Source organism: Larimichthys crocea, chromosome XVII, assembly GCF_000972845.2.
Source record: "Larimichthys crocea isolate SSNF chromosome XVII, L_crocea_2.0, whole genome shotgun sequence".
Lineage (NCBI taxonomy): Eukaryota > Metazoa > Chordata > Actinopteri > Sciaenidae > Larimichthys > Larimichthys crocea.
In genome coordinates this window covers 18,716,134-18,741,883 of record NC_040027.1, presented here as the reverse complement: position 1 = coordinate 18,741,883, position 25,750 = coordinate 18,716,134, and the positions used below count along the sequence as shown (strand labels likewise).

Genomic DNA, 25,750 nt, shown 5'->3' with positions numbered 1-25,750 from the left:
CTATTGATCCTGCATACATACATCATAGTAATGTTACAAATTGTCAAGGGCTTTGGGAAAACATCAAAAAGTGTTTGAGAACACAATAATCACTGTTACCTGGCAAGGCCATATCTCTAATGTCAGTTGTGGACATCAACATAGGTTACACAGGACAAACATGTCTGTAAGAGGACCAGTTCTCTTGCTCAGGACTACATTGGAAATGTGGCCCTGTGCCAGTGGCGTTTCTTTGTGTGTGTGTACTGAGAGGGAAACACAAGGGGCCAGGGGACTAGGAGTGGGGCCATGGGGGGCCTATTGACCGCCAGTGACCTGCAAACTCATCAACATGCCACTGAGTGTCACAGCACAGCTCTGGTTGCTCCCCCACTGCCGGCCTGCTTTGTTCTCACATGCGCTCTGGAGGGGACTGTTTGTAACTCTGGGTGGGTGACCAGATCACACACACAGCTCAGCTCCTTGGCAGAGCTCAGAGCTCTCCCTTAAGTCAAAGGCTTGCCTTTTTGTAAGGCATCACACTGTTGAGGGCGCTGGTGAAAGGCTGCTATTTTTTTTTGCCACTTGAGAATTCAAATAAGAGCATTTCCCTGATCTAGCACAAGCTGATCTGTATTGTTTACATGAGCATTAAACCTCTGAAGCAAACCTTCAAAACAAAGGCTGAGTCTGCCTCCTTTCTGATCATGGAACTGGGATTGTGGGACATAAAAATGGTTGATATTAAATAGTTGTAGTATTATAACATTACTTGTTCCTTGTGTGATTATTTTTCTATTAGTACAACTATTCATTTCATATAAACTCAACAAAAATCTAAACAAAACACAAATTGTTCACAAAGTTGTTGAAATCTATTTGTGTGAGCACTTCAAAATAATCCTTCCTCCTGACCACACCTGGTGTATAATATCAAGATGCTGATTAAACAGAATGACTATTGCACAGGTGAACTGGTCACAATAAAAGGCCACTTTTATTTTGAAAAACAGAAGGGCAACGTTATGTGAGCCAAAACAAAAGTGTTTTATTTATTCAGTTATTTATATTTTTGTTGAGTTGTTGTATCGTATGTTCAACTGTGAAAATTCATGTCTGGAGTTGCAAATGGTAATCTGGCCATCTTACCTGAATTTGCCCTATAATAATATTTTTTGGAACAAGATATTATTAAATATAAAAGTGTTTACACTTAATACACAGTACCTGTGATGTTTGCTGACCCCAGTTCAGTGAAAGACAATACAATGGATGTAGGTGTAGCCTCTCCAGGAGCAACACACTTCTTCCTGGTGAGATGGTGCTTTCCAGGGTGGCCAACAAACTTGATGCCTTTCGGAACTGAGACTTTCACATGAACCTGTGAGAGGAGAGGAGAGAGGAGGGGACAAATCAGGAGGCAACTGATCTCCTCTGACAGGCCACAATGACATCATTTCTGCCGGCACGCCCCTCCCTCATATAGCGTGTTCTCCTCAAAGCTCTGAAAGCGAGGGAGAATTTTTAAATCACATTGTGAATTTTCCATGCTGACTGACTCATGCTTCTCAAGCTCCCTGAAGGATTAAGTTCCACTCATCGTCCAATTTTCACAGAGGGCTCAGTAATGCAGAGGGATCTTTTAACTGTTCTTTATCCACACGCCACGAGTCGTAAATAACTGAGCAGAAAATATAGAAATCACATGTTGCTGGGGTGGACATCAAAGAAAGAGCTACGCTGGTTTGCATATTCACCTAACATGACATCAGGGCAGCACACGCACAGGCTATTTAACAGGCTCATCTGCAAACATCATGATGTCATCAGTGTGGAGCGCAGGATGGACCCATTTAAGGCCAAGACAGGGCTTAGAGGGCTAGCCAAAGTGAGCACTAAAACATATTTCTGGGCTAATCTCATATCTCCACATTACAAACCTGTGCTTCCTTTTGTCACTATTTCCAATCCCCCAGTAACTCTGGGCCTACCTACCTGCAGTTATTCCATAACAAGCTTTTATCACATTGTTTTGACATCACGCCGGTTCTTCTTAAAGCAGAATAAAAATAACTTTAAGAACCACTGTGGTGGTTTGTATATTTTAGCCCTTCACCTGTGAAGCACATCATGTGTTTTTAGGTTGGTTTCCAGCACCTGGAGGATGCTTTGTGTCTTCTCTGTGAACCTCAGTCTTCACTTCAAACACTGACACTGTGACTAAAACTGAGGGCAGACAATGAGCAATATTGTTCAGATTGTAAAGCCCTCTGAGAAGAGTTTGTAAATTTGGGTTATATAAAAGAATTAACTTTTGACAATTTTGAATAATCAGTTTTGTGTATGCAGATTATTCACTTCATTCTTACCAAAGTTAAACTGACTTTAAGACCTTTTACCACACATAATGCAATTTAATACCTGTCTCACATCTGTACTGACAATACAGCCCAGAGGTATTTTATTATCACATTTTTCAGCATTTCCCATGAAAAAAGAACAACGCTTGATAATACATAGTGCCGGAAAGCGTATTCTGCCACCCAAATCCCATCGGGGATGATTGAGGACGTGGCAAAGGTGCCTTAAGATTTATCATAAAACTTTATTATTGTGCATTTTGTTTGACCATACATACAAAAATGCCGAGCTAATGTCATGATGACTCACAGTTACCAGTTGTCACAACACGCATTCATTTTGAAATGGAAATACATCGCAGCCAATCTGGGACGTCGAAAAATGAATGAGCATTACCTGACTATTGGTGTAATGAACAGGCTGCTTGTGGACTATGGTTAGCCATCACTGTCAGAGCTACTGGAGTATTCCCCTAACATCATATATGGTGTGATCTGGCTCTGTCATCCCTGCAGATGCTGCGGAAACCTTTGCATTGATTTAAACTATCCATTAGAAAATGGCAAACAGTAATCTAGAATCCACATGCACAGCATTTAAGCTGTATCCCTGTAAAGAAGCTGCACTCTTGGCCTCTTTTGAAATATGCTTAAGACGAAGAGTGTGAAGTTTGTACTTTGTGAAGGTGACTGCTGATGAGACTTATTGCACACATGCTGCGAGAAGACACCTGTTTCCTCCCATTCATCATCTTACCTCAGAGCAGGTTGGCAGGTAGTTGTAGACAGTGAGAGGAACTTTGGTCTGCTCCCCTCTGATTAAGCTGTAGGGCAACGTGAAGTCAACAAAGAAAGGCTTGAAGGTACGGAGCTCCACTCTCTTTGCTAAGCCTAGCCCCTTTTCTTCTGACAGGCCAACAGCTTCTGTCACCCATGTGGTGATCGAATCTGGCACATCCAGTCGCAGCTCAGCCTCCCCATTTTCAGAGCTGTCAGTGACACATATTGAGATACAACTTGAGTGACAGACTTATTTGCACAGTGAAGGAAAATGATTTTAGCATCTATGCATTTATGTTAGTAACACCTGTGTCAACACCGACACCTGCACCGATGTAACTACAGCAAACACTCTGAAATGGATAGGTGTGAGGGACAGTCAGGTGTTGACCAGATCTGTTTCTTTGAATGAAATGGGCTGAGATCATTATTGGCAACGCACATCTAATGTTGGTCTTGGCAAACTGTCACAGGGCATAATAAACTTGAAAAACTGCATGTACGCCCTTCCTTTTGATCAAAGTTGCCCAAAATCCACTTTAATAGACTTTTAAGGGAAATCAGAGCTTTGGACTTCACAGGAAATTAGGCAGAACTGAAGTCCCATCCAAAGGAATCAAGCATATGGAAATCTATGGGCAGTTCATTTATGTTGGCTGAAAATGAATGGAAGGAGCTGTTGAGAAAGTGACAATCCGTTCCAAGATCGCCCAATTTAAATGAGGCACATTCACACCCAAAGGGGGGAAATGCTAGACGCTGCTGGAGTGATGGAACATCCGTCTTATGGACTCACACCTTTCCTCTCCTCTCACTACCATCTCCCTTTCTCATCCTGACTTCCCATTTTCTCTTATTCATTTCTCTTCTGACTCTTATCCCCTCCTGTACTCTATGAATGGTTCTCTCCCTGTTTCATCCTCACATTTTCCTCAGAGTTTTGCTCCTCTCTTCTCTTCTTCTCACCATTTCTCTGCTCCCCTAAATGCTTCAGATTGTGACTAAATCCCATCTAAGTACAGACAATCTGGTGCACCTAATATATCTAACCATAGGCATGTATCACACACACATACCCACACACACCCACCCACACACACACAGCAGAAGTGAAATATTTAAACAAATATTTAAATACCTGACGTTGAGGCAGTGCCACACCCAAGTCTCTGGGAAAAATGTACGCCTACGCTTCTCTGCTCTGCAACCAAAACACAAGCTGACATCAATAAAAGGCTTCAGCTGCTCACAATAAAACAATACCATAATTGGAAAATGTATTATTCTGAATTCCATGCTGACATCCTCTAAGTCACGTCATGTGTTTAATGTTCATCAGTAGAATGAGAAGTATTCGTGGCATTAAGGAATGCAGACCTAAAATATGGACAAACTAACAAAACTAATTTCTTTTGTCATGTTTTTCTCTGCTCATCTATTACTCATTTTGGAGACCTTGTTCGACCCAGGCACAACAAATACTGAGATGTGTATTGCTAGAAGATAATAAGTAGCCATTGCTCTCTCATGGCTCCCAAATAACCTGTTTTCAGAAATGTGACTACATATGATCGAGTCACAGTATCAATGGTGGAATAAGTAATAAGGTCATTTAAAACATGATACATTCAAAGACACTAAATGGTTAAATGGTCACCCTAACACATAAATGTTAATCATAACAGAAAACAGTCATAGTTTTAATTTCATTTTTACAACAGCAACTGAATTTCCTTGAGCAAGACACAAAATCTCAGCCAGCTCACTCTTAAGTGACACATAGCTAACTTTGTTGTACATTCATATTTGTGAATGTGTTATATTAACTTTTAGATTTAGACTTTTTGAGGTATCTCAGCATTCAGAGTGGTCAGTAGATAGTCAAGAGACAGTCACCGCTGACTTCTCAATAGTTGATCCTTTACCTGGTCGTAGGTCGAGAGTGCATGGCAGCCACTAAGGTGGAGGTGTGTGGCTGGAAGGCAGGAACGGCTTCATCTGTGTACATGCTTCCACTCTGCCGATGGTTTAAACTCACCATATCTGTCATCACGACGAGCCCTGTTTCCTGAGTTAAACATACAGAGAAATGAAAACATACACACGCACTAAGATTACAGGTTTTTTTGATTATTTCGGTTGCATCGCTGTGGGCTTTTTAACTATGTGTGTGTTCTCACTGTGAAAGCAAAGCGGGCATCCTTGGTGATGTCCCAGTGCCACGGGAACACAGAGGACCGCCTGCGTCTCTTTGATGACAGCCCAGGCCACCACAAGTGTCCGTCATCTTTGGGAATGCCGAAAGCGTCGGAGATGTCAAAGTCTGCCAGCTCTTTAAACACCTGAACAGAGGAAACACATTCACGTGAGCACAATGCAGCTCTGAGGTATACATGAATTTAATCCATTAGTAAGGTCAAAAGCTGTAACACTTACTTTTAGATTCACTGCTCTAAGATCTATATTTCAGTATATTCTAACATATATTTCATTGTGAAATGAAACAACATCACTTGAATGCCCAATCCATGAATGAATGCCCAATAATTGAACCGTAAACTCGACCTTGTCTGGACTGAGCTGGAAGTCAGGCTTTAACAGATAAAGGCTCTTATCCACAGTGGCCACGCACACACAGGAGCCCTTTTCTCCTCGGACGCGCAGAGTCACTGGGTCCCCTGGTATGGACTCATTAGCTGACAGAGAAACAGACACCTGCAAACCAACCAAAACAAGTCAAAAGGTGACAAGTAAACCATAAAACATATGCAACAAGTTCTTTAGACCACAATAATGTGCATTAAACCTCAGTCTATAACTGACAGCAGAGATGCAACAGATCATTATTTGATTTTTTGATTAATCTGTTTTTAGATTAACAGATTAATCATCAAATCTTGGAGAATTATAAAGCAAATTGTGAAAATTGCAAGTGCATGTTTTGTCTATCAATACAAAGAAATACATCCTGACATATGAAAAGCTTGAACTGCCGATTGGCATTTATTTGTGTTCAATAACATAAACAATAAATCAATTACTAAAATAGCTGTTAATTGAAAATTGAAATTAATCTCCTGTTGATCTATTAATAAGTGAGCTGACAAACTGTTTCAGCACTAGTTGGCAGTGTTGTCCGACAGTAGCAGTGTTTGTGTCACATAAAGCAGAAGAACATCAACCCTGCAGTGTTAAGATAGTGAGATGTGGTGGGAAACATAAGGACAGAGTGGAAAACTACAGGCTTTGAAAGAAGGAGGGATGGTGAGAGTCGGCCATAAACTTTCACACATCAAAACTATTTTTCAGCAGCACGCAGTCACAAATTAGCCCCATTAATCGGTTCCGCTGCCCTCCTTTCACCACTCCTGAACCTGTCATCCTCTCCTGTCACGACCCCACTCATCTGCCTGCGGCCTGCATGGCCTCTGTCTAATCATGCCCTCACAACCCCCTCCTCCAACGCACACACACACACACACACACATACAGAGTGTTGTAATGGCATACCAGGGAGCTGTAAATACTTCAGGGAGTTAACTCCACCTAATGCAGGCAGGAACTGGGGAGCTCTCCCAGGCCAACACAGCTGTTTGTTTACAGACATTACACTGGACAGAGCTGGTACATGGATACTTGGGCTCAGCTCCAAAATGTATACACAGACTGCACTGCTTTTTTTCCAGGTTGTTATTCGTTACATAACAAAGCTATTTTTATAATAACTGTTTTATATCAAACATCAATGTTTGCACGAGAAACGTATCTCGAGTTGTCATTAGTTCAATGTATGGCAATAGAATTTATGTGTATTCTGTTTTCCCTGTGCTGTAGTGAATAATGCTGACATAAATAATATATTAGTGCAAACCTGGCTCTCAAAGTCGGGCTGAATAGGGATTTGCAGGCTGTCCGTGACGCCTTCACCGTTTTCCCTCACATAGTAAACAAGCAGGCGGCTGAGGGGTGCCATGCTGTGGCTAATTGGAAAACGTAGATATGACACACAGCTGTCCATCTCAGCCTGGGAGGATGAGCCTGCAACAACAAGTCATGGCAAATGGGGTTGATACAGCTTTCATGAAGACTATCCGGTGATCTGTCGTTGAAAAACATCTATGATAAGCTGTATTGTGTTCATTTAAACAAACAGACTGGAGACGCACAGGAAACAGAGGCCTGTCAGTTTACTATCTTTGCATGTGCATCTAGAAAAATACACAAGTTTATTCACGTGTATTCTGGAACTGAACAACAATCCAGTATTATACTCTTTTCTTGGTCCAGTAAACAAATCTATAGCAGTGCATTTTATTAAAGAAGTGGAAATAATGACTTCTCTGCAAATTTCACACTTTGCAAAGTTATCCAGTTGGCCCGATTGGACTCTTTGGCAGGCCTGTTTTGGCCTGCGGGTCGTATGTTTGAGACTGCTGTTCTGGCACATGGTGTGGGGAATAAAACAAATATAACAGATGTCCTAAAAGGACTGAAGAACAAGGGTTTTTTGAATAGTTTTGTAATCCTGAAAATAAAAATATACTTACCAGAGGCAGAGGGAGGCAAGTGGGTGGTGTGAATGTTCTTGTCAAATGTGACTGTAGCCCTCTTCCCTCGGTGCGAGGCCGTCAGGTTGGCTGATTGTTGGCCTGATAGGATGATGTTCCCCCTGGATGTCACTTCGTAGTGTAGGGTGAAGTTACAGGGACAGGTGGATTTTAGAGCAACTTCTGCTTCTTGGCCAACCTACAAGAAAAGATGAAAATACATTATCATGTAAAAAGGTCCAAAACGAGGTATGAACCCAAAGGTCGGGACCATTTTAGACCACAGATAACGGCAGCACTTACCATGAGCGGGGCGCTGGGACTCTGAATCTGGATGTGACACCTGCTGGGAGAGTACCAGCTACTGATAGACAAGTAGCTTGGCAGGTACTGGTCTCCTACTGTCTTGCCATCAATGGATGTCACTTTGGTCTGTTGCAAACAAAAAAATAAAACACTCTTAAGTTTTCATAAGATTTGTCTAAAATGATCTTCATACTACTGGAAGTACTGCCACTGACCTCTAACCAGACATACTGGGCAGCAGTGGGGATAGAGGGGATCTCAAAGGTGGCCTGGCCGTCCTTGGAGATCAGTTCGCTGGTGTAGACATTATCTTTGGGGGTCAGCTCTGCCTTGACACGTACCCTCACCCCATCAGCTGGGCTCCCGTCAGGGTAGGTCACCTCAATCTACAGGGAGAGGGTTAACGCAGAGTAAAAAAACACAGAGAACAATGTAAAAATAAACCAAAATAAGCGAATCTATTTCTTTACAATTATTAAATCTGGTTTTGTAGCAGCATATAGTGCCAAAAGCTAAATTTCGCTGTCTCACCTTCCCTTTGTAAGGCAGACCAGGCTTGAACTGTTTGCGTGTGTCCTTGGAGTACTTGATGTCGATGAGCTGCTTATGGACGGGTGTTGAATCATCAAATGTGGTTTGTCTGTTTCCATCTATGCTGGAAACTGATGCCCAAATGCTTACAGAGCCCCTGAAGTGATCAGCTACATCCACGGGCATCATGTCCTTGACACACAGGCTGAAGTTTGCAGAGCCTTTGATCTGAGAAGAGCAGAGGAATGATCTGGTACTGTGAACGCGTGGAACATAATTCTAGTGCCGTGGCTCAGAACGCTCATAATAATAATTATGTACAATGTATGTATGATAATAATAGTATTTTGAAGGGATGGCAAAATTCAGCCCCAACTAACAGTTCAGACAAACACAATCAACAATTTTATTTCAATACCAGCCTCGAATTCATATAAAATTCACAATAAAGTCATAAACAGGAGCATTAAGATGCAGAATCATGGAAAAAATAAACTGACCTCCATGGTTTTAATCACAGGATGGCCCATCTCATGGCGGTAGTAGCCCACTCCATTCACTGTCATATTCACTGTCAGCTTTCCTACCACTGGTTTCCCAAAGGTATACCTGTACAACACTGACATGTCAGACCTCTACATCTACACAGCAGCCACAGTCGGTGAATCAAGAAACAATTAACACATTGGACGTAATAAAACAGAGCAGTCTAGACAAACAAAAGTTTTAAAAAAGGAAGGGGACTCTAGTTATGCTGAATTTTGAAACACTTACCTGGCCCTGACAGTAGCTTGCTCGCATGAGTTCAAATCACGAATGTAGTGTGGTGGATCGATCACCAACTCAAACTTGGGCATCACTGCGAGGGAAGGGACAGGATATTACTTCAGCTACATATATATAATATATAATATAATATATAGAAAGCACTAAACTAAACACTGAAAATCAATAAATCACTACTAGAAATGAAAACACAAGGAAGAACTACAGGGAAATTTAAAGATCCTTAAATGTAAAATAATATAAAACAAAGTCCTCTTCATAAGCCATTAACAACTGTGTACAACTCTCTTTTATGCGCAGGGCCTCACCATATTTCTGCACTTCAAATGACTTGTTATAGGTGTGGCCCTGCACCTCCACAAAGATAAACCACTCTCCGAACACGGGCTGGTCCGACAGAGGGAAACTCATGTTCACAATGCCTATAAGACAGAGAAATTTAGTTAACACCTTCAATACTTGTATGTTTGATAGTGATTATCCATACATGTACCACAATACACACTCCTGATAAACTACTTAATAAATGAATAGGCCTAGAATGACAGTGCATGTTCAAAATAATTCTAAAAAAGTCCTAGAAATGCGGCTCACCACAGCAAATAGATTTTAGACCTTTCCACTGGACCATCCTGGATCCTCTTGGATCCTGAGAAATGAAATTAGAAGTTTAGAAAGCAGTGCAAAGAGTTGTTGAACTACTGTACGTTAACACATTATCATTACACAGTGTAAATGTCATATATTGTAAATGTTGAATCAGGTCCTTAAACTGAACTTGACCCAGAGACCTGGCTCCTGTCTCACACCACTGTCGAAATATTTAAACTTTTTCTAAGGTGATACATAGAATGCATGGGCTTCTCTGAACTTCTTATGAAGTAGCAGTTTGTTAAGGGCAGAGAAGAGAAGAGAAGAGAAGAGAAGAGAAGAGAAGAGAAGAGAAGGTTCCTTTCATGTTGTTTATCCTTGTACTGTTCCACAGAGCACCCTGTTATCTAGGTGAGCTGCTCTGACTTCTGCTCTATAATCTCCGACCGGGCTGGGAACTAAAATTGCCACTGTCCCCTGGGTGGTCCCGCCAGCCTCCACTCACCAAAACATACGCCTCAATCTGCAAGAAATTGAGGAAAAAAACAAAGAGAGACAAGTACAAGACATTACGAATCAGATACAAACTGTAAAACCTAGAGAGGATCTCCTCCCAACGCTTCTCCCCACTCCTTCCTTATCCAACAATCATCCATCTGTGAAAGTGAGTATTGCCCTTTACCAGCAGCAGACCTTTATAGCTACAAACATCAATAAACTGTCTGTCTGCACAGTTGCACAGTATATTTGGAGCCATTGCTGACATTCCAAGAGAAATGACTCTAGCTTGGCTTCTGTAAATAGGTAACTGTACATTTCTCTTAGACTAGGTTTCTCCTCTTAATTCCAGCGATTAGAGATGGAAAGGTATGTTCATGTTTAATGTTGGGCCGTTCTATTGCCTAAGTGAAAAGGTGAATGTACGTAGCGAGTAATACGATTTTGCAACACTGATTTTAGTACTAGACTAGAGTCTGTTTGTTTGTCTGCTTGAGTGATGTGTATTTCTAATTACCTTGTCATTTACTGGCCTCAGGTTTGGGGTGACTGTGTAGACATTGATGAGCACTAAAGGCAGAAAAAGACAAAACAAAATGTTGAGTTATGCATCATTTTCACATGAAAACCTTCATGCATATGAACATTATCGACTAATTCTGAAGTCCCGCTTGGATCTGTGAATCTCTGGCCCATCATGGACTAATCTTTAAAACCTTGGTGCTTGACTGAAGTGATTTAACTGACGGTCAGAATTTATTTGATGGATTACACCATTAGAGAAGAATCAGGATCTCTTAATCACAGCACTTATTTCCTTGTCCTTCAGTTTGAACCCAGCATCATTAGTCAAGTTTTATTTTATAGTAGTAAAAAAAAAAAAGAGCCTCAATTCTCTGCAGCGATTAACTGATTAACTACCAGGTGCACTATGAGGGAACCTTTATGTTTGGGTTTGTAGACGGGCTTGTCGGTCTGGATGAAGACAGCTGTGCCCCTGCTCTCCACTGTGACGGTGGTGTAGTTGTGAAAGATGTAGCCTCCTTCTGTGAGGTGACGGTTCCCCCACACCTTCAGATGGGCCTGTCCTCTTAACCCAGAGGGAACCTGGTAGCATATACACACACACATAAACACACACAACAAGCAAACACAAAGAGGATCAGGGCTAGATTTAGTGGAAATAAATGAGGTCAGTGGGGGGAAGGATTGAAATGTTTACTCTAAAGCTGCTGTACACATTTAAAAAAAAAAAAAGATTCACCTCGATTCAACATTTCTAATACGTTTCTAAGGAACAAAAGGTTACAGCATCAGAAAAGAACTACACTTAAACACCAGAGGAAGATGCCAAGCTATAACACAGCACACTACACATGACTGTATTTCACGAGAATGAGGGTGGAGGTTACAGGGAGGGGAGAGAGAGACAGAGGGGAAGAATCGAGTTGTGTATATTCTAGATTGATCTATTCCAGCCTTCGGGGGCGGCGGACCATACATGCACGTCAACAGCTGTTGCATATTATATTGAGGCTGTTACCTTATTCCCAATGAATGAGCAGAGACAGATGTTGCATTACAAATAATGTTAGTGTTGATTTGCATGTTGCCTGAGGAATGTGCACACAACGGACAAGGGGCTCTCACTACTGTGCAGCTGTCACCGCTAAACAGCGCTGTGCATTTTGAACATCTCTGGAGAGCAGCATGCACATACTGTGAGACACTGCTGAGAAAACAAACGCACACCACGCAGTCAGACTCACCTTTAGTTTGATGGTGCCTTTGTCTGAAACAGAAACAATGAGATGTTTTAATGTGCAGTATTTTAGGATCATTTTCATATACTTATTCGCATAAATCTGGAATACACATCTGTATGTTGCTATTAATATCCAGTAGGTATGAGAGCTACTAGACTATTTGCCTAGAGGTGTTCACCCTGGGTTAGCAGGAAATCCAGCTGTAGCCTGTCTCGATGCCATTCTGAGTTAGAGCCAGCGCCATCTATTAACGGTGCTGTCAAACAAATCACACACTGTATACACTAAGTGGCTGGTGGGCCGGGCTTAACTGATGCCTCCAATCAAAGATAATGTCTATGAAAAGCATAGCTGGTCAGCAGCACGCAGTGAGGGCAGAGGTCAATAAGGGCCCACGTTGTGTGTGTTCTTCAATCTTTGCTACGTTTTTTTTGCCAGCCTGTGTGATCTCAAAATCCTTTGAATAAATCCCACAAAAGGGGGAGATGTCTCATAGCTCAACTTGTTAGTGCAAGTTTTTTCTTCCCAAAAGTGATGCATTGTGCCAGTGTAACCTTAGCTTCCACGATTTGTTCTCACCGAGCACTGAGCCGTGGCTGTGGGCAACCGCCTGTCCCTTCACCGACAGCTGCACCTGGACGCGTGTCTCCGCTTTCGCATTGAAGATGGTTACGCTCACGCTCTCCTCTACGCCTGCTCGAAACACGGAGGGTGCGGCAACCAAATAACCCCTAGGAGAAGAACAAGGTGGAGAAAGGAGGAAAAAGAGGTAGGAGAAAACAAAGGGGAGGGAGGGGGGGAGAGAGAGGACACAGAGGAGGAGAAAGAGGGGAAGTGGCAAAACAGAGAGAGAGAGGTGGTGGCAGGGGATAAAGTAGAGGTCAGAGGTCAGAGAACAAAGAGACACAAGGAGGAGAGGGGTCAATGTGTGTACATTCTGCATATGCAATAATATAAAGGGTATCACTGCTGTGCTTTTAGGTGCACTGATATAACTGCAAAGTGAATTTATCACTTTGTTTTGCAGGAGGTCACACAGGTGAACAAAGTTACGCTTCTCTCTCTCTGCCTTATTCGTTCCACTACATACAAACAGAGACATACCGTGTGGATTTGTGCAGCCAGATCAGGTTTAATTGCAAATGGTTACCACGGACACAGTACCTGTTTGGCCAATGGGCTTTTTTGCTCTAGTGCTCTCTTTGGGTGGTCTGGCACCTCTGACAGAACGTTGGCGTCTGTTTTGAGAAATAATGACTGAGATTCCACACAGTCACTCTGACATTTAATTGAGGGAAGAAGCCTGTCACTGAGGTCACAGAGCAAAGGTCATTCTTTGATGCTTATCAACAGTCTAGAAGAAGAAAAAAAAAGCCCAATTTAAGTTTTATTTGGATGAAAGAATATGCCAACTGGCGCTGAGAGAAGATATCACTCAGGTAACAAAGATAGAATAATGGGTGCTCTTGTTATTGAGTGGGGTCTGGTAGAAACATGTGGACTATAACAATATATACGTGTACAATATAAGACTAAACATCTCTTTGTTTGTTTCAGTCCTGACCCAGTCATTCCAGCTCTGATTTTTAAGGCTAACAGGCCTGCTTACCCCCTGAAAACCTAACTGAAGATCACACAAATTAGGAGTGAGCAAAGCCTCAAGCACAAACCCAATTGCATGCCTGAGAGAAGGATCAGGTGGTTGGCATTACAGCACTACAGCATTACAGCCGGAGGCAACTGCAGTTCCTGAGAGAGAAAGTCATGAGAAAATCCCCCTGGAAAATAAGGCTTCGGGAGAAGGAAGATAATACGAGGAAATTGACTGTGTGCGTTTGATCTACAGTGAGTTTAACTAGCTCTTGGATGAGCCGGGATCAGGTGGTGGAGACCATGCTTATTTCAGTCACATGGCTTGATGTACTTGAAGTTCTCATTGTTTTTGACCAACTTTTGTTCCTCAGCTGAGAGCCGGTCAGTGCCTGATGAGGATTTGTGTTCTCTTGTGTAGGTATTTCTTTTTAGTTCAGTCACATGGTTTTATGTTCCTAGTCTTTTGCTTTTTTTCTCAGATGTCACCCTCAGCTGAGCTGTTAAACACTTTCTCACTCAGTCAGTAAACACTCGGATTTAAGAGCTCTCTTTTGTGAATCAAGCCTGCATTTGTCAGTACTTTTGTTAACTGACCACATGGAGTTGCACCAAACTTGGAAGATTGTTTCCAACCTCTTACTATTAACACAACTCTCAAGGTCAAGGGATTAAGCTCCCAAACAGCTGATAGTAGCCTGACTGATGGCATCAAAGAGCCAAAAATAAGATTTAAATCTTTTGCCTCTGGGTGTGTAGGGATAAAGTGAATAAAGTACTTCTGACTCTATCAAAAATGTTTATAATTACCATAATTATCAACCTCTCCCAAAGCTGCATATATCAGCAGTGCAGACTACCTCTGAATATATCATTTTGGGTGACTGCTCACAAGTCCAATAACACATCAGTGAATGAAAAACATGAATGGCAAAGTGATGTTATAGTACAGTGTCATTATATGCAATGACATGAAACCCTCACATATATTCACAAGCAATGCAACAACAAGGACAGACTGATGATGCAGTAAATGTTACAATTTAATGATCAAGACACTTTGCTTCACACATTTGAATGAAAAGGCTAATGCAGCCTTAAATAATCACTATCTTCCTATAATTTATGATAAATATAGTGGCTGAATTTAGTGTTTTTTTAAAAATATGTTACAATCTTGACTGCAGAGCATCAGAAATCCTTGTAAGTGAGTTTAAAGCATTCAAAGACACAACACATGCAAACACTGGCTACTTACTGTCTTTCTTGTGCACAAGTTCTGCTCACGTTGCAGATGAACAAAGTCCATGAAAGACTCAAAGCTGTCAGAGACAACCGCAACATTTTGGCCTCAGTAACCGAGATAATGCTGGATTATCGGCTCTCTCTCCCCTCTGGAGGAGGTTGGATCTTCCACAACTCTACTGAAAAGTTAAATGAAACTTGAACAGTCTGTGTCTACAGCTCTCTCTCAGTCTATCTATCCATTGAGGCTGGTTTGGCGTGATAGGTGTGCAGAGCTTCGTCCAGAAACCAAAGATCAACTTTTTTTTGTAATCATCCCACTTCGCCAAATCCAGTTGCAAGCAAATCGTGTGTGTGTGTGTGTGTGTGTTTTCTTTTTTTCTTTTTTAGAGCCCAGAGTACACGGACAGTCCTCTCCCATGTGCCTTCACCCGCCCCGGTTCCGTTCTCTCATATTTCAGCATTACAAATTGTAAGCGTCCTCCCACTTCAAGCGAGCAGAAATGTCACTGTAAAGAAATGTTTGACATGTAAAAATCCGTGCAACCTCTTGCGTCCGCGATTGTTTCCCCCTTTTGGTGATCTCTTTCAAGTCGGTGGATCTTGTTTTTCTTTCCGCTCCTACAGCAGCAAGCAGCGAGCAGCGAGTCGGGAGTGGATCGGCGTCAGGCTGCGCTTCATTCACTTCAATAGCTCCTCTCACTTCTGTGCTGCGAGAGCATGACTAACCCCAGTGTAAGGAACAGCACGGAGCCTGCAGCTCAGACCTCTATAAATTACCTGCACATTTCACATACTTGTGCTTCAGCTGACATCTCCAAAAGATTCTAGCAGCTTGACAACTGGTTCTCTGTGCGTTGGGAAAGATCACAAGACTTGGAAAAAAAAAACAGTTTAAAAAAAAAAAAAAGTAGCACAAAAGAAACGCTTGGAGCAGGATTATCTCAACTTTAGTCACTTATTATTTATTTATTTATTTTGTACTTGTTGCAGAGCGTTGATGCCCTCTACAGATATCTGCTGCCCTCAAGTGGCCACTGAGCTCAGTTGCAGCAAGGAGTTCAAATAAAGGACCAAGACGTGACTTGTTTTATTTAGAAAAGTTTATTGAAATGCTTCTGAGGTACTGCATTGATAAGAATAAATGAACACTGTCGCAGCCAGCTTTCTGAAACACAATATGGCATATTTAAAACAGTATCAACACAGTGAGTAACAATATAAAAAGTAATTCACATCTTAAAAGGTTAATTCAGGCACCGAGTGCATAATGAGGATGAAAAAAAAAGCAAATCCAGATCTAAGAGGGAACTCGTCTGAGTTCAGCCTCTCTCACATACAATATGGCAGACGCATAGCTCAACAACAACCCTGACCCTTGTGTTGAACAATGAATAATCTAGAGCATTTCATTTGGAAAACACGCTGATGTTGGACATCCTCGAAGGAAGCGCCAAGGCTCAAATCCAATAACGTGCTGAAAACAAAAAAAAGTAGACAGATGAAATCACTGATCTTTAAAACAAAGACTGTAAATGCTCGCTAGTTGCTCTTCCACAGTTTCCCTAAGAGCTTCACATTATTACAGATCTGATTCTTTTATTTATCTCAAGTGCAACCGTGAATGATGTTCCCAACAGTGAGGTCTCTTTGTTTCTCCGCCACGATGTTGTGATAAAGTTTGCAGTGCAGTTTCGCTTGTTCGGGCTCAGTAAAAGCAGCCTTGGAGAAAACCACTTGATTGTCCTGGTTAACCTCCAGTCCGTACAGCTGACAGAGTCCAGCTGTGAATGACGTGTCTAAGGACAAGAGCTGAGCCAGTCCGTCGAGGGGAAAGCGACAGTTGCGGCTGCTGTGTCCATGGCTGTATATCAGCAGCAGATCTCTACGACATGCCATCAGGTGACGGTGCAGCGCACAGCTTTGCAGGAAGTTCAACCTCTTGGCTAATCGGAGCAAACGTACAGGGTTTCGCTCCAGGAAAGCTCTGTTGATGGAAAGAGCGAGTGCGATGGCGGGAGAGCTGCGGAGACGCTCAGGGAGCTCCATGATGTGCTGCGTGGCACAAGATGAACCTGGAGGAGACCAGAAAGCAAGTATGAAGGAAGGATCCTAATCATCTTCCAGGTGAGCATTCTGTAAATATCTTTCAAAAGCAGGAACTTTTCATTTGCTTTTTAATTTAGCAGGAAGAACTTCAGGTAAAGGTTCAGCTGCTCATGCAAAACTTAACTATTACATATTTGCATATAATTTATATGATGCCATAAAAAAGAGCTTATTAAACATGGGAGGTAACCAACCCAAATTGTACAGCAGACCAAGAGCCTGGAACTCTTCCTGGTTGGGATGCGGCCCTGGTCCAGTTGCGTAACAATCCAACAGCCAGCTGAGATTCTCCTGAAGGTGTGTGTCGTTGATGCGTGGGTCATAGAGCCGCAGGGGCTCACCGCAAAGCCGATAAGAGGCATAGATGAGGAATCGCACCGTCCGCTCCAAAATGGCTACGCAGTTCAATCCAGACACCCTCTGGATGATCATGTCCTGCTTCACACCGCGCAGCCGATCAAAGACAAAGCTGTAAACCTGGAAGGCAAGGTACACTTTAATAAAAGGATATATACTGTAAAGAGTTTTTCTTTTCAATATATGAGATACAAACTGTGAAAACCTGTGTAAATACTACTCGCCTCAGTCCAAGGATGCAAATGAGAGGAGGCAGCGATGTCGTCAATGAGGTAACACACAGTTTTCAGCAACACCGCGGGTGTACGGAGGTCACTGGGGTTTGTTGAGTCTTTCCCAGCCGCTGGTCTGGAATACTCTTTGACAGCACGCAAGGGGTCTCCCCTGGGCCTTTTATCTCTTTCTGTGCCTGCTAACATCTCAAAACGGTGAAGGCGGTTCTGCACCTCACGGTCCCGCAGCTCACGAGCAGGGCACATGGTCTGGCAGGTCCCCCTGGGAACTGTTTCTTTCTCCTGCAGCTGACATCGCTCGTCCTCCTTCACCTCCACCTCTCTCACCTGTTCTTTGCCGTGGCCTCGCCATTGCTCTTGATTCCTCTGTCTCCACTCTCCTCCTGATGGTGCACCCCTCCTCTGAGAGTGAGAGCTGCATGAGGGAAACAGATTGGTTATTATTGAAAATATAGTCTTCTCCTGAGGGGTGGACTTCACCCAACAACCTGTAGCTACTGACACAGGGCAGCTCTAACATAATCAGATGCTCTGATTGGACATAGTTACTTTATACTGTATGCTAACTTACTTTACTGTTGCACTGACACATCAAGAGACACATTCAACTTAAGTGTGTACCACTACCTATGAATCCTGGAAGTCAGCTGCTTCTTGTTCTTGAATTATTTTGTGTAGTGCTGTAAAACACCTGTCACTCTACTCCGTCTCTAATCACTGTAGTCACTCTACCATGTCTGTAGTCACTTTACCCCGTCTGTACTGACTTTACCCCGTCTGTACTGACTTTACTCCGTCTGTAGTCACTTTACCCCATCTGTAGTCACTTTACTCCATCTGTACTGACTTTACTCCATCTGTAGTCACTTTACTCCGTCTGTACTGACTTTACTCCGCCTGTACTGACTTTACCCCATCTGTAGTCACTTTACTCCATCTGTACTGACTTTACTCTGTCTGTAGTCACTTTACCCCATCTGTACTGACTTTACTCCGTCTGTACTCACTTTACTCCGTCTGTACTCACTTTACACCGTCTGTAGTCACTTTACTCCATCTGTACTGACTTTACTCTGTCTGTAGTCACTTTACCCCGTCTGTACTCACTTTACTCTGTCTGTAGTCACTTTACTCCATCTGTAGTCACTTTACTCTGTCTGTAGTCACTTTACACCGTCTGTAGTCACTTTACTCCATCTGTACTGACTTTACTCTGTCTGTAGTCAATTTACCCCGTCTGTACTCACTTTACTCTGTCTGTAGTCACTTTACCCCGTCTGTACTGACTTTACTCCGTCTGTAGTCACTTTACCCCATCTGTAGTCACTTTACCCCATCTGTAGTCACTTTACTCCGTCTGTACTGACTTTACTCCGTCTGTAGTCACTTTACTCCGCCTGTACTGACTTTACTCCGCCTGTACTGACTTTACTCCGCCTGTACTGACTTTACTCCGCCTGTACTGACTTTACTCCGCTTGTAGTCACTTTACCCCATCTGTAGTCACTTTACTCCGTCTGTAGTCACTTTACTCTGTCTGTAGTCACTTTACTCTGTCTGTAGTCACTTTACTCCATCTGTAGTCACTTTACTCTGTCTGTAGTCACGTTTGTATTTCTATATTATTTGTTACCTTAACATTATGTATTATATAGTATTTTATCCTGTATGTGCACTGCTGTTACATATTTACACATTTCATTATACTGTTGACTCTGTGTTAACCTGCATATAACAAATAAACCTGACACTTCTTCCTGACTAAACATCGGGTGATGTTCAGTCCATATCAAAAGCAAACAGGTCGACAGCTCTCATGTTAGCTCTGTGTGAGCTTTGTTTTTAATCGCTTTTTGATCTAGTGAAGTCATAAAGGAGAAACCAGCTCCTGTATTCACTACACAGGCAGGCTAATGTGTAGTTAGCTGGTGAGCTAGCTATACCGACAGATAACACACACATGGCCTCTCTGTTGTCCAACAACACGCAGGTTACACGGAACAAACCGTCAACAAACATAGAAAGTTTGGTTTGAATGTTATTTTCTAGGAAATGTTCAATATATGTGAATTAAAGGACTCACACGCGACGAGCTGCTCTGCGGCGGTTCATTGGTCTTTTAAGCCGAGCGTCACTGTCCAGCGTCGACCAATAGAAACGCGCCATTGTTGTTTTGCTGTGACGCCACATCCGGAGCCGGACACGATTGTTTATATAAAAGAGCTGAAACTTTGAATTTTGTTGAATGTTTAGTTTAAATTCAGCATTTATAAAGGTGTTTAAATCTAAAGAGACACATGTAAGAAAACAGACTTAATCCCACTGGTGGTATGCGGAGTAATCCATGAAATATAAATGTTTGATTAAGTAAATTAATTTAGAAACACTATACTGTCAGTAACTCAGTGGCATGGAAACTGGAGGGTCACCAGTTCAAGTCCAGTATGGACCACATTATGTGAGGTAAACTGGCAGCTGGAGAGGTGCCAGCTCACCTCCTCAGCACTGCTGAGGTGCCCTTGAGCAAGGTGTGCCATCACACCACCACCTCTCCATATTTGCCATGAGCCCTGTGTCTGTGTATTTCAGACCTATATATGTAAAAAAATTAAATCAATAAAGTATCTATTCTATTCTTCTCCTATTCTACTACAACTAATTTGAATGAAATTACTTGATATCTATTATTTTTTCATCCTATTATGATCCTGCTCAATAGTCATGTCACGTCCATGCAGGAAGTGTGTAGCGTTCATACATCCATGATTAGTTATGAGCTAATATGTGATAGGGAGATAGTAAGTGGAGGTAAAATGAAAACTGTCTGAAGCTGAATAGTCTTGTTCTGTTGTATTTTATAATGTCTGTTATAATGGTGGTATTTAGAGAGCTGAATATATTTTGGTATGCAGTGTAAAAGGTTTGAGAGACTCTTACAGCTCTGCTCATGTGTTTGTTTTCCCAAAAGATTCATTCAAATTTATAAATTTATTACAGCTGTATTTAACACAACACAAAACCTTCTTGCATACTGTATTGTATTACATTTTTTTTCTATTTTATTAACAATCTATAAAACAGTGTCAGTCATTATTCAACATTTACAATGTTTCATAATAAAGCTGCAAAGAAATCAGACATAAAAAACACAAAACAAATGGTACAAATATATCCCCAAAAAAAGGAGAGATCTGGGGTGGAGGGGTATTCTAAAGTGCATGTACTGCATGTCCCCCATGCTGTGTGGTAATCCTTCACTGTTTGGGGCAGTAGAGCTCAAGGTTTCTTGCGGTGCCAAGCTGCTCTTCCTCCATGGCCTGCTGGACATGGATTGTATGGCGGCAGACCAATGATGACAGCTCCTGCAGCTCTGAAAACGCACTAGAAAAATGGACACAGACACCAACGTTTCAGTACAAGGGGAAACTAGTCAGAGTAAGCGTGTGTATTTATGTGCTACTGAGTACTTGTCAGAGATTTCAGCCACATAAATACATAATATAATCTTTAAAGATGACTGTCATGAACAGTTATGACAGCGAAATCCTGTATGAAAGCTGACACAGAGCAGACCATGTATTCACAGCATGACCACGTTTCAAAAGACAAGTGCTATAGTTATGTTCCTACCCCGACAGCTGCTGACTGATGTCTTCTGATGTCATTTTCATGTCCCTGAGGCACTCTAGAGAAGTGCTGCTGTCCTTATGATCCCCCTCTGTGCACTCGACCAGCAACTTCTCACTCTCCTTCAGGCAAGCCTCAGCCTTATCTAAAAACAGGTAGTTACAGGTGGATGATTATCATAGCATTGATCATAAGTTCCAGCAAAATATGTACAAACCAGTCAACAAACAACTAGTCAATCAGCTTGTGTGACAAATGATCAAAATCCAGATAAAAACGATTATATAAAAGTAAATATTTATGTTTCCATGGACAGGCTGATCCAAAACCTTTAACAAGGTCTTGATGAACCTGTTAAACTAATTACATTTCAGATTAACAATGTTATTTTGACTTTAACTTTTTAACTTAAGCATCAACTACCTAGAAATTCCCTTCTGTCCCCGTCAATGTAGAAATTCTTGACAGGCAGCTCATGTCGAGTGGTGTCAACAGCTGTAGCAAAAGACGTGTAGTCCTTTGTGAACGTCTTGGCGGCCTCTGCCACAGGAGTCAGTGCAGCAATCTGACAGAAAATAATATTATTAGTAGGATGAGAAACTATTGTTTTATGCAAGAGCGGGTCTCTGGTGATAAATGTATTATAACACTGTGCCATTAAAAATGTAAAATTCACATTCTTCTTTGATTTAGTTACTTGCGTTGAATTAAAAACAAACATACATATTTAAAAAGGTCACTATAAAAAGGAGATTGTTTTCTGACCTGCAAATCCAGGATCTCATTCACCAGCCTTTCCTTTTCCATGAGGAGGTACTGGCGCTTCTTCTCTTGGACTTCATTGTGCAGCGCTTCTTCTTCCTCCATCTCCTGCAGGGTCCTCGCCTCTGCTTCAGCCTTGAGCTTCGCAGTATTGCTCTCCATCTTAAGTCAAACATAAAAGAGATTTTGGGCTGAATGGTTGGAAATATGATTATAGATCTGTTGGCTGTTGAATGATCAAAAAAGTATTTTGACAGCCTTATATCTGATATAATGGAAGACTGACTCACCTTAGCTGTGAGGTAGGCCAGCAGGAATGTTTGCATCTCAATGAGCCTCTTGTCATTCTCTGGATTTCTCTCAGGTTCGACTGCATTTTCAGTCACTTTCCCTTTAATGACTGAGATATCAAAATCCGGTAGAAAGCAGTGTCCATCGGAGAAAGTGGACTGCAGAATACTTTTTCCCAGCAGTGATGGTTCACTTTCATGTGACATCATCGCTGTAAGGAAGACAACATGAAAATATGCAATGGTTATGTATAGACAATGTTACAGGCTTAATCAGAACTACAGACTTAAACAGTGGGGCGATTGTTCCTTTGCCGTCGCTGCTCCCAGACTGTGGAACAAACTGCCCGCCGACATCCGCACCACTAGTGATCTCAGCCTTTTTGAATCAAAAGTTAAGACACACTTTTTTTTAGATTGGCATTTTATTTCGACTAAGGCAGTGCCGTTCCATCAGGTGTACTCTGTCTGCTGTTCCTTATGTATTTCTGAAAGGTTTTTACCACTACAGCACTTTTAATTTTAAATGTATTTTAATTGTATTGTATTTATTTATCTATGTACCTGTTATGTATATTTTTTACGGCTTTGTTGTAAAGCACTTTAGGTACCGTCTGGCTATTGTAAAGGGCTATATAAATAAACTTGATTGATTGATCGATACAGGGGTAATAAGTTACTAGAATACAGCCGGGTTTCATCGCAAGATATCAACCGACTCATGTAGAATCATACATAAATTCAAAAATCAGCAACACACCATTCAAGACCTTCTTTCAATCAGCTGAAATATACACACTGCAGTTATCATACTTGTTTGACTTAAATTCACATGATCAAAAATCAAACTAACTGTGAAAAGACACATTACCAATTATCACCATGGGTAGTACTTACTTGATGCCAAAGCCTGAGGGGCCATCGAGCGTCTTGGTGGAGTGCCCACCCTTGGTTTGGGTTTAGGCGAGGAAGGCGCAGCGATCGACTCGTTGGTCACGGAGTTACTCTGTTAACAGTTAGTTACAGAGGTGTGATCAGACGTGTGTGTGGCAACAACGTTAATTAACTTTGATATCCTATGTAGCGATACCTAATGTAGTAAAATCAGGGAAAAAAAGGAGTATTACCTTTGAAAGAGATGACTTCTCAGCAGCCTGCATGTAGCGAGACTTGACAATAGTCCCAGCTGATGAACAGATATTAAAAAAGAAAATAAAAAACATAATTCAGCACGACTTTGTCTTTGAAAGTATTTGAAATTACAAGCTCAAAGCACCTTGTGTTGCCCCACTTTCCATATCATCTCTTAACAAAACACCCTGTCTGTCTGTCTATCTGTCTGTCTATCCATCTGTCTGTCTGTCCGTCCGTCTATCCATCTGTCTGTCTATCCATCTGTTTATCCGTCTGTCTGTCTCTCTGTCTATCTATCTATCCATCTATCTGTCTGTCTGTCTGTCTGTCCGTCCGTCCGTCCGTCTATCCATCTGTCTGTCTGTCTGTCCATCTGTCTGTCTATCCATCTGTCTGTCTGTCTATCCGTCTGTCTGTCTGTCTATCCGTCTGTCTGTCTGTCCATCTGTCTGTCTGTCTTTCCATCTGTCTGTCTATCCGTCTGTCTGTCTATCCGTCTGTCTGTCTATCCGTCTGTCTGTCTATCCGTCTGTCTATCCGTCTGTCTGTCTGTCTATCCGTCTGTCTGTCTATGAGGATGACATGTAACATGTTCAGTACAGGTGTGGACAGAAAAGAGAAAGATTGTGTCACAGAATTGGTTTAAGCAGTTCATGAACGATGTGCACTTATAAATAAAAACTTTTCTGCTGTGACTCATCAACACATAATGAGAAATACTTTGTAAAGACCATTTTATGTCACTGACGCTTCAACACGCACGGACAGCTTTGTGATGCCGACACTCACATTTAACACTTTTCTTCGCGGTTCCACTGTTGTTCGTTTTATTAGCATTGTTCACAGCTTTGAGGCTGAAAACAGAAAGACAGACACACAGAAGATTTTCATAAAACATTTCACATAAATACATTTTAAAAATGAGCTAAGCCGCTAAGCTAAACCCGTTAGCGTCATCTCTACGTCAGATTAACTCAAATTAAACAGCCCACAAATAAACGACAGCGACTTTAAGTGACCTAAAGCCGCATGAATACAGGACAGTCACCTTTTAGTGTCGGCGGAGACACTTTTTAAACTCTTTGTTGTTGTTGTTGTTCTTCTCGACGCCATAGTGTTTTCAAGCGAACCGCCACGACGCCGTTATTCCTTTATAGACCGGCAGAAACAAGAAGTGACTTTGGTTCCGCTTCTCTTCTTTTCCATATTTGTGGCGGAGGGGAAAGTTAGGACAACTCCAAGGGCCCACGACTGACAGGGGCCCCACACATTATTGTTGACATATGAGCAGCTACGTTAAAAAATGTTCATTATTTTAAGAGGATGATGTTAATTTATCATGATTGAAAATTTAATATATTTTTTAAGTTCGTTCACTTTTCTTTTTTTTTTTTAAATCGTTCATTAATGGTAAGAGAATTTTCCATTTAGAAAATTCAATTTAATTTTGCATCAAATAGTGAACTGCACTGCATACTGTACGCGGACTGGCATGCATGTACAAATCACCAGCAGTAAATATTGTGCTAGTGCTAGTATTGAACTACAGGACGTAAAACAGTTGCAAGCCTTTAATTAGAGTTATGTAAAGCTTTTGATGGGATAGTTAGGTCCTAGAGATGTGGTGACAACAGCTGCACAGAGGGGGCCCAATTTGATTTTTTTGTCATGGGGGCCAAAATTCCTGGCGGCACCCCTGACTGTAATGGAGTGAAATCATGATCTCTTTATACTTTGGATCACATATAAAGCTCCATCTAAGGCTCAGTGGCAAAGGGTTATATCTGAATATGTTGCATTGGACTATTTGACATGTAAACTTCACAGCAACGATGATGCCTTTTGTTAAACATGGGAACCCTTTCTGTCATATGTTGGTTTGAATATTTCCACCATTCTCACAAGAGGGTTTGTATCATAGCTCTAAATGCTCTGCCTCAAAAGGGACTCTGCTTTACAATTTAATTGATTTACTTTTATTTCTGTATACCTTATTTTACTTACTTATTTTATATTTATTCTTACTTGTATAGGATGTGACACCTGAATATGTACGTGAGCCAAATGTTTGTTTTGTTGTGTTATTGTTTTACCTGTTGAAAAACTAATAAACATCTATCTATCTATCTATCTATCTATCTATCTATCTATCTATCTATATCTATATATATATACGCTTTGTAAATAAATAGCCTCCCCACCCAACCCCCCACCAAAGTTTAATAGACTTAACAACCCTGTAAAGGTTTGTGGCTGCCC

General features: G+C 41.7%; 3 protein-coding genes across 3 annotated transcripts in view; all 3 read right to left on the bottom strand.

Moving 5' to 3' along the window:
• The window catches only part of cpamd8 (C3 and PZP like alpha-2-macroglobulin domain containing 8), a 41,482-nt gene extending 25,666 nt beyond the window's left edge, over positions 1 to 15,816 (bottom strand). Inside the window, exons 1-21 of the mRNA XM_019279542.2 lie at positions 14,993 to 15,816; positions 12,724 to 12,875; positions 12,148 to 12,170; positions 11,320 to 11,485; positions 10,896 to 10,948; positions 10,386 to 10,403; positions 9,884 to 9,938; positions 9,598 to 9,711; positions 9,278 to 9,362; positions 9,004 to 9,112; positions 8,504 to 8,731; positions 8,188 to 8,358; positions 7,970 to 8,098; positions 7,667 to 7,865; positions 6,991 to 7,157; positions 5,685 to 5,834; positions 5,300 to 5,461; positions 5,045 to 5,187; positions 4,258 to 4,320; positions 3,097 to 3,328; positions 1,207 to 1,360 (exon numbers count right to left, since the gene is read on the bottom strand). Of these exons, the coding sequence (XP_019135087.2) occupies positions 1,207 to 1,360; positions 3,097 to 3,328; positions 4,258 to 4,320; positions 5,045 to 5,187; positions 5,300 to 5,461; positions 5,685 to 5,834; positions 6,991 to 7,157; positions 7,667 to 7,865; positions 7,970 to 8,098; positions 8,188 to 8,358; positions 8,504 to 8,731; positions 9,004 to 9,112; positions 9,278 to 9,362; positions 9,598 to 9,711; positions 9,884 to 9,938; positions 10,386 to 10,403; positions 10,896 to 10,948; positions 11,320 to 11,485; positions 12,148 to 12,170; positions 12,724 to 12,875; positions 14,993 to 15,078 (2,659 nt within the window). The 5' untranslated portion in view covers positions 15,079 to 15,816. The remainder of the gene's footprint in view (positions 1 to 1,206; positions 1,361 to 3,096; positions 3,329 to 4,257; positions 4,321 to 5,044; positions 5,188 to 5,299; positions 5,462 to 5,684; positions 5,835 to 6,990; positions 7,158 to 7,666; positions 7,866 to 7,969; positions 8,099 to 8,187; positions 8,359 to 8,503; positions 8,732 to 9,003; positions 9,113 to 9,277; positions 9,363 to 9,597; positions 9,712 to 9,883; positions 9,939 to 10,385; positions 10,404 to 10,895; positions 10,949 to 11,319; positions 11,486 to 12,147; positions 12,171 to 12,723; positions 12,876 to 14,992) is intronic.
• Positions 15,817 to 16,067: 251 nt separating this feature from the next.
• sac3d1 (SAC3 domain containing 1) lies at positions 16,068 to 19,851 on the bottom strand. The gene is made up of 4 exons (XM_019279547.2): positions 19,762 to 19,851; positions 17,670 to 18,093; positions 17,283 to 17,565; positions 16,068 to 17,054 (listed from the first exon to the last, which is right to left on the bottom strand). Exons 1-4 carry the CDS (start codon positions 19,842 to 19,844, stop codon positions 16,588 to 16,590), a joined length of 1,257 nt encoding a protein of 418 aa, XP_019135092.2. The 5' UTR covers positions 19,845 to 19,851; the 3' UTR covers positions 16,068 to 16,587.
• Positions 19,852 to 20,724: 873 nt separating this feature from the next.
• haus8 (HAUS augmin like complex subunit 8) lies at positions 20,725 to 24,682 on the bottom strand. The gene is made up of 9 exons (XM_010730245.3): positions 24,540 to 24,682; positions 24,281 to 24,345; positions 23,485 to 23,543; positions 23,255 to 23,363; positions 22,358 to 22,569; positions 22,071 to 22,229; positions 21,729 to 21,870; positions 21,309 to 21,450; positions 20,725 to 21,059 (listed from the first exon to the last, which is right to left on the bottom strand). The coding sequence occupies exons 1-9, from the start codon at positions 24,602 to 24,604 to the stop codon at positions 20,933 to 20,935; spliced, it is 1,080 nt and encodes a 359-aa protein (XP_010728547.3). The 5' UTR covers positions 24,605 to 24,682; the 3' UTR covers positions 20,725 to 20,932.
• Between the last annotated feature and the right edge of the window lie 1,068 nt (positions 24,683 to 25,750).

Bases quoted from the DNA above. Each gene is read 5' to 3' on its own strand.
- sac3d1 (XM_019279547.2), bottom strand. From the start codon at position 19,844: ATGGCGCGTTTCTATTGGTCGACGCTGGACAGTGACGCTCGGCTTAAA. The intron at 18,094-19,761 runs GTGAGTCCTTTA...TCCCTCATGCAG, and splicing joins CGCAGAGCAGCTCGTCGCGT to CTCTCACTCTCAGAGGAGGG. The intron at 17,055-17,282 runs GTTGGTTACCTC...GGTCTCCTCCAG, and splicing joins TGGTCTGCTGTACAATTTGG to GTTCATCTTGTGCCACGCAG.
- haus8 (XM_010730245.3), bottom strand. From the start codon at position 24,604: ATGGCGTCGAGAAGAACAACAACAACAACAAAGAGTTTAAAAAGTGTC. The intron at 24,346-24,539 runs GTGACTGTCCTG...TTCTGTTTTCAG, and splicing joins GTCTCCGCCGACACTAAAAG to CCTCAAAGCTGTGAACAATG. The intron at 21,451-21,728 runs GTAGTTGATGCT...ACCTGTTTTTAG, and splicing joins GGACAGAAGGGAATTTCTAG to ATAAGGCTGAGGCTTGCCTG.